Source organism: Myotis yumanensis, unplaced genomic scaffold (genome assembly GCF_028538775.1).
Source record: "Myotis yumanensis isolate MYYU_CA2020_CCGP unplaced genomic scaffold, mMyoYum1.0.hap1 SCAF_1, whole genome shotgun sequence".
NCBI classification, from domain to species: Eukaryota; Metazoa; Chordata; class Mammalia; order Chiroptera; family Vespertilionidae; genus Myotis; species Myotis yumanensis.
The window spans coordinates 8,153,304-8,164,504 of record NW_027223752.1 but is presented as its reverse complement, the minus strand read 5'-3'; the positions used below and the strand labels follow the sequence as shown (position 1 = coordinate 8,164,504).

At 61.4% G+C, this 11,201-nt stretch overlaps 1 protein-coding gene across 1 annotated transcript; it reads right to left on the bottom strand.

Annotated features, from left to right (window-relative positions):
• Positions 1 to 6,965: 6,965 nt before the first annotated feature.
• Positions 6,966 to 8,383, bottom strand: LOC139001551 (thyroxine 5-deiodinase-like). Its single transcript, XM_070403065.1, has one exon. It carries the CDS (start codon positions 8,381 to 8,383, stop codon positions 7,469 to 7,471), a length of 915 nt encoding a protein of 304 aa, XP_070259166.1. The 3' UTR covers positions 6,966 to 7,468.
• Positions 8,384 to 11,201: the final 2,818 nt, after the last annotated feature.

Here is an 11,201-nt window from a genome sequence, read left to right as displayed (position 1 = left end):
AAGCTCAGCTCCGTTCCCTGCTACCTGCTCACACGTAGCATCGGTGAGGTCCCTTGTGCAGAGCCCGTCAGCGGACCCAGGACACACAGGAGTTCAGTGAGACTCAGAGTGAGTTCGAGGCCGGTGTGTGTGTGGAAGCCGTCGCCCCGGGCCCTGGAAATGCTGGCGCAGGGAGGAAGGGAGAGCTGGGCCCCCGCAGTCCCGTCCAGCGCTTCCACGCTCAGGGGCAAACGGAAGGCCGAGCGTGTTGCTAAGTGTGTGTGTCCCGGGAAGTGAAGTGAGAACAGATGAGTCCACTTTGTGTGGCATTTCCACTCTCCTGGTGAGAATAAAACCCACGTGCAGGTACGAGCCACAAAATACTAACTGTGACATTTCAATGGTTCCACATATGGAGTAAAGGATCTTCTACTGCATTTGAAATAGGAAAGATGAATGGTATAATTCATGCTAGTCATTTGTGACGGTGAATTGTGTCAAGTCCCCGGGCTGCGTGGTGCCAAGGCATTTAGTGGAACATTATTCTGGGCGTGTCTGTGAGGGTATTTCTGGATGAGGTTAACATTTGTTTTTTTAAATATATTTTTATTGATCTCAGGGAGGAAGGGAGAGGGAGAGAGAGAGAGAAACATCAATGAAGAGAGAGAATCATGGATCGGTTGCCTCCTGTAAGCCCCACGCTGGGGATCGAGCCCGCAACCCGGGCATGTGCCCCGACCGGGAATCAAACTGTGACCTCCTGGTTCATAGGTCGATGCTCAACCACTGAGCCACGCCAGCCGGGCTGAGGTTAACATTTGAATTGGCGGGCTGAGGGATGCAGATTGCTCTCCCAATGTGGGTGGGCCTTGTCTAACCCGTTGAAGGCCCGAGTAGCAGGAAAGGCTGCGTGAGGAAGGGCGAGTTTGTTCTCTCTGCCCGACTGCCTTCAGGCTCAGAGTCCCGCCTGAAACACACCGCTGGCTCTCCGGGGTCTCAGCCTTTGGACTTGGATTGGAACTTACTAGTACATCCATCAGTGGCTCTTCTGGGCCTCTGGCTTGCCGACTGCAAATGTTGGACTTCTCTGCCTCCATGGTCACGTGAGCCCAATCTTGATAGTAAACCTCTCTGCATGTTACAGAAACCCAGACCAATGCATCATTTTAAATGCTAATTTTTAATTGATTTATGATATGAAATAGCAAATAAATCCCATAGCAAGTTGAGGTACCCCAGGAGGAAGAACAAAGCTTTGTATTGGACACCTTACTGGCACTGTGTCCCCTGCTGTTTGAACAAGGGGTCCTGCGTTTTCATCTTGCACCGGGCCCTGCAAACTGTGCGGCTGGTTGAGCCTCTGGCCATGTCTTCCTCGGCTCCAGGTCACCAGATGCAGGCTCTGGAGAGTCTGGGGGCCTCTGGCCACTGGGGCCCAGCTGTCTTGGGAAGATGGAAGCGAAGACCTTAGAGACTGTGGTCTTTGAGCTCTGAGGCTGCCTCTCCCTGGGCCTCAGACAGACTGCATCCTGTCTGCACCCACCCCCACCCCCACTTGGGACGGTCAAATTTGATAAAACAAGCAACCCACCCAGGACGTATAGTTAAATGTGAGTTGCAGAGAAACAACAAATACATTTTTTAGTTTAAGTATATCCATGCAGTATCTGGACATTCTTAATGCTGAAAGATTATCAGTTGCTTATCTGAAATTCACATTTAACTGGTGCCCTGTATTTTATTAGGCAGCCCTGTCGCCTTTCTCCCTCCCAACGGTCTCTCAGCTCAGCACCGCCAGCCAATACCTCTCACCTCCACCGCTGGGCCTGGTCCAGGACTCACTACCTCCAGCCACAACCTCTGTGTGCCCTGGCCTCCCTGCCTCCAGGTTGCTACTTGCCACAGCCTTTGGTTTTGCTGTTTTTAGTTTTATTTTTTTGTCATAAGAGCAATACATGCTCACTACAGAAAAATCACAGGCTACAGACGAGGAGAAAGTAAGAAAACACTCTAATCCACCCACACAGAGACAGCTACCGCGAACTTCCCCGGGGAGATTTTTCTAGAGCTGCGTGTGTGTGTGTGTGTGTGTGTGTGTGTGCGCGCGCAGATATTAGAGAAGAGCGCACGCCCTCACCTCCCAGTTCAGACTCACTGGCCTGGGCTGTACTTGCGTGTAACTGCAGAGGGTGGGAAGTCTAGGCGCCCTGACTCCCGTGGGAGGAAGGCTGTGTAGCCCGTGTTAAACCCCAGCACTAGGGTTGGAGGGGCCTGTGTTCAAAGCCATTTTCCAGACTCTAGAATCTAGAGCATGACCTTGTGCCTTAGTTTGCTCGGGCTGCCCTAGCAAAGGACCACAGACCGGGTGTAGGCGGGCTGACACAGCAGAAAATGACTGCCTGACAGTTCTGGAGGCTGGCTCTCCTGAGGCCTCTGTGTCCGGCTTGCCGATGGCTGCCATCCACTGTGTCTTTACTTGGTGGTACCTCTGTGTGTGTCTGTGCCCTCATCTCTTCTTATAAGGACATCAGTCCTTATGGACTAGGGCCCGGTCTAGTGACCTCATCCTAACTTAATTACCTCTTTAAAGATCCGATCTCCGAATAAGGGCACATCCTCAGGTAGGAGGGGTTAGGACTTCCACGTATGGATTTTGGAGGAGGACACAATTCAGCCCATCACACGTAGACCCAGCTTATTCCAACCAGGCCACGCCTCAGTTTCTTCATCAATGGAATGGGGCTAAGGATCATCTTCATCTAAGAGGGATGTGAGGATGAGCAAATCAAACACTCCTGATAGAACGCTGTGCCCAGCGCCTGGCCCCAGGGCAAGCACACAGATGTCACTCTACCACTCCACCTGTGGGGGATGGTGAGGGACATTACTTTCCTACAAGTGGAGGTCTGGATACTACAAAGGGGAGGCCGCGAACCTCTTGGTATCCACCTGCCCCTTTGGCCAGTAGTTTGATGATTTCCTTCAGGTAAGTACCTAAGGACAGTTGCTGGGTGCAAGGCTGAGATGCTAGCCTGTCTCCTGAAAGCGCAGCTGTACCTTCTGTCAGTGGAGGCTGGGTGGATGCGCTCACCCACCCCCATCCCCAGGCATCCCATGCTCCTTCCCCTCTCCCTCCCACTTCCCCTCTTTCGGGTCTGAGGCTCCCACCCCTGAGGCTCAGCAGGGATTCTGGGCTGGTGCCCAAGGCTCCTCTCTGCCCTTCCTCCTCCTCCCCACCCTCCTGTTTTGCAGCCACCTGGGGGGGCTCCCTGTTTTCTGAGCACAACTCTTACTTTCAGGCCTCTACTGGTTTGGCACCAGCAGCACCCTCCACCCAGGATGCCCTTCCCTCCATGTCTTCCTGGGGAGGCACTTGTGCCTGCGAGGGGCAAATATGATCTCCTCTACCAACCTGCTTAATGCCCCACCTCCCTCGCCCTGCTTGAGGCTAAACCATGGGCTAAGCTGATGGTGGACCTTGAAAGTGCTAATGACTGAGCACGAGGGCAGAGCTGAGTTCCTTCTGGGTGGGGTGGGGGGCCCAGACAGCCGATGGTGCTGCCAGGAGGTATCCTGCGGCACAGACCTGCTCCCTCCAGATGTGTGGACAGGGAAAGGAGGCCAGGAGAAGGAATGGCGGGAGAAAAGTGTGTGGCGTGGGTGGGGCGATCATCGCTGTGCAGTGTGATCTTGATTACAGAACCCAGATCTGAGGATGTCAGTAGGTGACGCAGAGTCTGGAAGGAAACACTCCACAGGTCTCAGGGGCTGTCCAGGACCAGGGAAGAATGGGAACTTCAGGGTGGTGGCTTTCCAACATTTCCAAGCCCGTTTGATCCCTCAGGAGAAATGCATTTCACATCAGCCACCTGTACACACACACACACACACACACACACCCTGAAACAAACGTTTCCAAAAACTGTGGTCACCCTAGGTGAAATGTACATGGTATTTATAGTGCATGTGTTCTGTTTCAGTTCTTGACTCATCTGAGAAGCTGGTTTCATGGCCCACTGCTCTATGAAGTTTGAAAAATCCTGCTCTAAGCGAGGCTTGTGTTTTCTGCTCTATGTTCTCCTGTTTTTAAAATGTATTATTGAGGATGGATTTATGTATTATCTGTGCATTTTCATGTATAGATACATAAGAGAGCGAGCGAGCACTGGGGAAACATAAAAAAAATAAAATCAAATAAAACAGATTTTCTGGAAGGTAGTTGAGCAAACTATGGCAAAGCAGACATCTTTAAGGTCGTGCACATGCCTTGACTGAGCAATTTCACTTAAACCGGTGTAGGCTGCCCTATGGGAACCTCCCTATGCCAGAGTGCCCGAACACCTGGCCTGTGTACCGCTTACTGACAGGGAAAGTGGGGTAGCAGGAGTCAAAAGTTACTGTCAGGCTACGAAAGGCGAATCCCGCTCTGTTTTTTAAAAAATCTCTTTACAAGTGTGAGGGCCAGGAAGAGGCAAATTTGAAAGTGCCCACCCAGAGGTTGCATCAGGTTCGTTTTATTTTCTTCTCCCTACCTTTCTGTGATTTCGGCAATGAGCTCGCATTGTTTTTACAAGGAGGGGGAGGTTTTAAAGGACAAGAGAGAAAGAGAAAGAAAGGAAAGGAAGAAACAAGCAAAGAAGGAGAGGAAAGGAAGAGACAAAGAAACAGAAAGATGAGGGTGGGGGAGCGGGAGAGAGGAAGGGGAAGGGAAAGAGGAAAAGGTGGCGGGGATGAGGTGCCAGAACGCTCCTGGGCATCCAGGGCCCGGGCAGTGGCAGGGGCCACGGGTCCCAGCGCCAAGCGCTCCAAGTTTCGGTCCCAGCGCCAAGGGTGCAGCTTCTTGGGGAGGGAAGTCGCTCAGCGGGTCTAACTGGACCCCAAGAGGCAGGCAGGTCCAGGGATCCCCGGAGCGCGCAGTGAGCCCCCCCGAACCCCCCCCCCCCCCGTGTCCCCAGCGGTCCCGGGAGACCCTCCGCTTCCTCCCAGCCGCCAAACTCCCACCGGGCCAGCGCGGGCTGGAGCTCGGGACCGGCCTCCCCACCTCCCGGTCGGGTCCCCGCCGCTTTCTCTCTCCGTGTTCCTCCTGGGGGTTTGGGTGAGAAGCAGCGCGCAGGGGGAAGAGGAGGGGAGGAGATGCAGAAATAGCATCTGTGCCAACTTTCTTAGAAGTTATTTTTCATAAATACTTTTAAAGCAAAACCTTCCTTCTCTCCCCATCGCGTTCCCCCCTCCCCACCCCCCCAAGCCCAGAGTGTCAGTTTCAAAAAGTTTTCAAGGAGGAGCCGCGCGGGGCTGGGCGCAGAGAGGAGGCAGCCTGGGTGGTGCAGGGGCCTCTCTCTTCCCTCCCGCCCGCTGCGCCCCTGTCCCCCCCGGCGCGGACCCCTCCAGAGTGCGCGCTGGCTCACACCCGGACGCTCACCCACACTCCCCCCCTTCCTCACCTGGACGGCCCGGGTACCCCAGCCGGGGAAGTTCGGCTGTCCCCGCTTTTCCACTCAGGGCTGGGCCCCCCGCCTCCGCGCTCCTTCCTCCCGCCCATTCTCCCGCTCCAGGTGTCGCTAGCAGAGCGCGGCGGGTCCCTGCTAACCCCTGGGTCCCCGGGTCACCCCCCACCAAGGGAGCAGCAGGGGAGGGAGCGAAGCGGGGCTGGGAGCGCCTGGCCTTGACTGAGGGCGAGGATTTGTGCTGAACCTCGCGACCCCCTCCTCCCTAGCCCCCGTCCCTGCAGTCGGCAGTCTCTCTCTTTCTGGTCTCTCTCCCCCTCCTCCTCCTCCTCCGCTTCCCAGCCCTTTGGCGGGGGGCGTTGGCTCGGACTTGGGGAAGCTGAGGAGGGTCAGGAGGAGGGAGCTCCTGGGAGGGGGGCGCACGCCGCGCCACCCCAGCTCTGCCGTAGGTGCTGCTGCTGGTGTGATGGCGGTAGCTGCGCGCTCCCTCTCCCATCACCTCTCCTTCCACCGCCGGGAGCCCCGCTAGAACGGCTCCCGCGGACCTCCGCTGCCCGGTGGGGATGGGGTGGGGTGGGGAGACAGGTTTGCAGGCGCGGAAAGCGGCTAAGGGAGAAGCCAGATGCTGGCAGGGGGCTGGGGAGGAGCCAGGTGTGCAGAGGCGCCCGAGGTGGCCAGAGCCCAGCCCTACCTGATCCACAGCCCCCATGGCCCTCACACAGCCGCCTCCCCGCAGGGCGGACACTGGGAGAAGTTAGATTCACTCCTGCAGGGGCAGGGGTGTGTGTGTGTGTGTGTGTGTGTGTGTGTGTGTGTGTGTGTGTACGTGCGGCAGGTGACCCGAACTCCTCCACCCGGTACCATGCACGTGCGCGCGCCCGGTACCGCCACAGAACCTGTCTCTGTAGGGTCCCCATCCCCCTTCCCCTGTCCCCCTGCCCGCGACCCCACCCTTCCTTCCAGGGGCACCATGGGAACCCGAGGGGAGATTTTTGTGTAATTCTTGCCGCTGTTCAGGGGGAAGGAAAAACAAAGGGACCAAAGGCAATCCCACAGCAGTTTTACATCAGCCTTTATTATTGTCACGTAATACAAGTTTATATACAGGAAATGCTCCCAGCAAACACTCACCAAATGTCCTCCAAGTCAGCCCCCCCCTCCCCCCTCCCGACCCTGCACTGGGCAGTTCTGCACAGGAGGCCTCTCACCCAGGCCCCACCCCCACCCCCTCAGCCCCCCAGCCCCCATTTCTGGGAGCCTTAGCCTCTCCCTTCTCCTTGGGCCTCTGCGAACCTCTGGAACTTTCTTCTCTGGTCCCAAGACCCTTCCCACCCCCCCCCCCCCCGTTTCCCACCCCCTTTATGGCGGTTTCCTCTCGGAAGCCCAGGGCTCTTCCCCCCGCTGGGTTTAGGCGCCCCTGGGAGCCCCCCTGCAATTCAGAAGCAGCTCGTGGTTAAGACCAGTTAGAGGCAGCTCATCATCAGCAACGGGGCTCCAGAGCACCCCAACTAAGGGGGGGAAACAACCCTGCCCACCCCCCTCCCCCACCTCACGGACACGAAACAGACACAAAACAGCGGGCACCCCTCCCCAAGCGGCAGGTGTGGTGCCGGGCAACCAGGGTGGGCTGTGCACACTGCTGAGCCCAGCCGAGCGCAGGTGCCAGGACGCAGCGGGAGTCTCTCTGCAGAGGCCCCGGACCCTGGCAAAGGCTTGGCCCTCTTCTCTGGGGAGGGGGTGGGAGAACACAGCAGGGGTCTCTGTGGGACAAGTCCAGGGGCAGCAGCAAAGGGTAGCACCACATCCACACTCAGAAGGGGCCTGAGACCCAGCCAGGCAGGGACAGTCACGGAAGCAGAGGAGGCGGGTGGGGAGTCTTCAGGTGGCCTGGGGGAGGGTGCAGACCCAGCCTGCGACCTGTGGCTCAGCACAGCTGGTCGCTGGGCCCTCGCCAAAGCGGACTTGGGTTGGGACCTTGTGTGCACGTGGACTTCGAAGGCTCGAAGGCGGGGCCCTCCAAGTTCAGTCCAGGGCCCCTCGGCTGCCTACACTGGCCGGGGCAGAGCGCTGTGCAGCTGCTCATCATAGCGCTCCAACCAGGTGCGCAGCTCCGAGACCTGGTAGCCGTCAGGGCCGCGGCCGCCCTGGTACATGATGATGCCGCTCTGGACGACGTAGAGGCGCTCGAAGTAGGCGCCGTAGGCTGAGCTGCTGGAGTTGGTCATGGTGTCGAGGACCAGGGCGCAGCCGGGCACCCCCTGCTGCAGAACACGCGCGGCGCTGACCCGGTCGTCCAGGCTCCGGTGCTGTGGGATGATGTAGGGGGTGTCAGTGGTGACCCAGCCGTCTGAGGGGTGTGCCTCCTCGATGTAGATGATGAGAAAGTCCACGTGGCGCTGGTACTTGGTGACCAGGCGCCGGAAGGCGCTCATTCGCGCCATGAACGGTGGTCAGGTGCAGCTGCCGAAATTGAGCACCAGCGGCCGGTCCCCTCGCGCGTAGTCGAGGATGTGCTGGTACTGGAAGCCTTCGGGCAGGACCACCTGGGAGTTGGGCGCCGGGCCGCCCTCGTGCGCCTGCTTGAAGAGATCCAGCTTTTGGCCGTGCCACACCGCCTTCAGCGACGCCATGGTGCACAGGCGGTTGTCGTCGGACACGCAGATGGGCGGGTCGTCGGGGGGCACCTCCTCCTCGTCACTGTTGAGCTCCACTTCAGGTTCGGGCCGACCCCGGCGTCTCCGGCCCAAAAAATGCTTGCGGATGCACAGGAAGTCGAGGAGCCAGAGCATGAAGGCCGTGCAGAGGAAGCGCGGGAAGAGCGTGAGGCACGAGGCGGTCTGGGCGCAGAGCCTCAGGGCGTGAAGCAAGAGGGAGCGGAGCATGGTAGCCACGGCCCCCCAAGCCCCCTGGGACCCTCCACCCTCTCCCCCCAACAACGGCGGGGCGGCCTGGCCCGGCATCTGGCTGGAGCTGTGCAGGGAGCTCGATTTATAGCCGAGGCTTCACTTGGCGGCAGACTCCACCTCCGGCCGGGCCCGCCCCCTTGCAACTTGAGCCCGGAGGGATGCCCCAGCCGCAGGGCCAAAGCCTTAGAAATCAGAAATCCTGGGCCTGGGGCGGGCGCCGGCGGCAGGAGGGCGGGGCGGCCGGGGCGGTCGTGCCTGGGGCCCGGCTGCCTAGCCAGCTCCCAGGGGCGGGGGACCCCGGCCGGGGCTGCCTCCCGGGACGGCGAGCTGAACCTGGGACCCGGGCGCCTGCAGCGGAGATCCTCCAGTTAGTGCGAGCGCGGGCGCGGCTCCGGTCCCAGCAGCCCGGCCCCGGCCCGCGCCCCGCTCGCCGCGCACCTGAGCGGAGCTCTCCAGCGCTCGCCGAGCCGCGCCGGAGCTTCGGTTCGCTTCCCGCGCGCCGCCGCCGCCGCCAACGCCGCCCCCGCCGCTGCTGCTCGTGCGGGTCCGCTGCCCAGGTGCCGCCGGGGCCCGGGTCCCAGGCCGCCGCTCGGCTGGCCCCGGCTCCCGCCCCTCCGGGGACGCGGGCCCGCGAGGAGGCAACTTTGGGTCCCTGCCGCCTTCCCTGTTCGCCCGCGGGCTCCGCTCGCCTCCCGGAGCCCGCTCGCCCGCTCGTCTCCCGCGCGCGCTCACATTCGCGCCTCGCACACGGCCACCCCCCGCACGGCCCCGCCACGCACACCGCGCTCGGCGCTCCCCGCCGTTGCCCGAGGCTGCCGCGCGCCGCCCCGGCCGCGCCCGCCCCGTCCCATCGCGTCCCTGCCCCGCGCCTTAGCTCTGGGTCAGCGGCCTGGGGCCCAGCGGGAGGCGCGGAGGGCAGGGCCCGCGGGCCGGTGAGCGCCGGGCGCCGCAGACGGGAAGGATGGAGAGAGAAGCGCCGTCCCTGCGCCCAGCCGACCCGGCGCGCTTCGGACGCGGGGCTCAGCGGGCGCGGGGCGCGGGGCAAGGGCGCGGGGTGGCGGCGGCCCCGGCGGCTCTCCCACTAGGGGTAGCTGTTGCCTGAATCCCGGAGCGCTCCCCTCTCGCCGCTTGCCTCGCCCGGCGCAGCCCCGGCCGCCGGGCGCACCCGTCCCGTGCGTCCCCGGACGTTGCTCTCTGCCCCGGGAACGTCGGGACTGGAGCGCCCGAGCTGAGCCACCTTCGCCGGCCGCGAGCGCTGCGGCTCGACTAGTCGCGGAGGCGCACGGACGCGCAAAGTGCGTACTTCCAACCGGGGATGAGGCTTTCGGGGTGAGGGGCGACTCCCCAACTCCGCGGGGGCCTGAATTGGTCCTGCCGCCGCGTCCTTCCGATTGCTCGGGCGCGGGACCGGCGACTAGGTCTCAGGGGCGGCGGGGCGGGGAAGTGCCCTGACCCCTGGTCCCTGAAGCTGGGAACAAGTCCCCCTCCGACTCGGCCTTGCCTGCGTCCGGTCCCGAGCGATTTGCACCCCGTCTGTGGAGTCGAGCTGTCCGGGAAGCCCTCACAGTCGTGGGGACTTGTCTGGGCGGCGGTGGCTGAGCCCGAGTCCGCGGGGCACTGCCGCCGGCGTCCCGTGCGCCGCCCGACCCGGGACTGGCCGCCCAACTTCTTCCCGGGACGGAGACCTCGCTCGCGCCCCGGCCGAGGTGGGGGCTCGCGGGGCCGAAAGGGCGAGGGTAAATCGCTCGCGGCGGCGGCGAGGGAACAAGTCCGGAGACGTCAGCCTCGGGGCTTGGAGCCTTCAGCCCGGACCCAGCGGGACCTGTGCGCGCGGGATAGACGACGAGGACTCAGGTGCGGAGGTCCCCCCTCCGGTGTTCCCGGCCTTGGAGGGACTCTGCCCCGTGAGCTTCCCGTTGGCCCTGTGGCTTCGGCAGGACAAGACCGCGAGGGGCAGGCGGTGGGCGTGGGAATGTAGCCCCTCTCCTCTTCCTCCCAGTCAGGCCATTTCTCTGCCGCCTGGGCCCGGGGCGGTGGGGGCTGCACAGCCCAGGAACTTCTCCCCCCGAAGGAAGCCAGCCTCTTCCCCTACTTCTCCGAGCCTGTCCGGGCCCCAACCACCCTGGTAGGGGGCTTTCAGGTAGGTTAGTGAATTCTCCCTGAGCCAAACCTGGCTGGGCTGTGGTGAGGGGTGGGGTGTGGACCTTGGGGGGAAGTGGGGGGTTTGGGGGGTGGGTGGAGTGGTGATGGAGGTGGAATCCCCTTTGTCTTCCGGAAGAGCACCTCTGCATTAGCAAAGTTGTTTCCTTTTTTTTTTTTTGTTGGGGTGGGGGGTGGAGAGTATAGGGAGCAAAGGCCACTTGGCAAGTCTCCTGAGAGGGTTGGGGGCTTGGGGTTGCTGCCTCCTGGGCTGGGGCAAGAGGAGTCCCAACTTTTGTTGGACAAACTCTCAAGCCCCGATTCCTTGATTTCTGAGGGCGCCCTTCAAGGACCTGTCCTGGCGCCAGAACTGGGCAGGGCCATGCCCCCCCCCCCCCCCCCACTTCCACATTTAGTTTCCGAAAATGAAAAGCCTCCTTGGGCTGGGAGAGCCTTTTGTGCTGCCTGGGATATGTGGTGATGGTCATGGTGTGTGTGTGGCGGGTGTGGTCTGGGCCTGTCTGGTCTCCTTTGGGGGTGCGTCCAGGTCGAGTCCTGCCCAGCCAGCAGCCTCCACACCCTCCAGCCCCACGCAGACTCAGGGGAGCATCATCTTAGGGCTGTGGGCTGCTCTGGGGGACCTGCTCTGCTGCTTGTGCTGACTGGCTGCACCCCACACCTTGGGATTCCAGAACATTGGACAAGGCGCTCAGTCCCACCTGGCTCCCCGCCC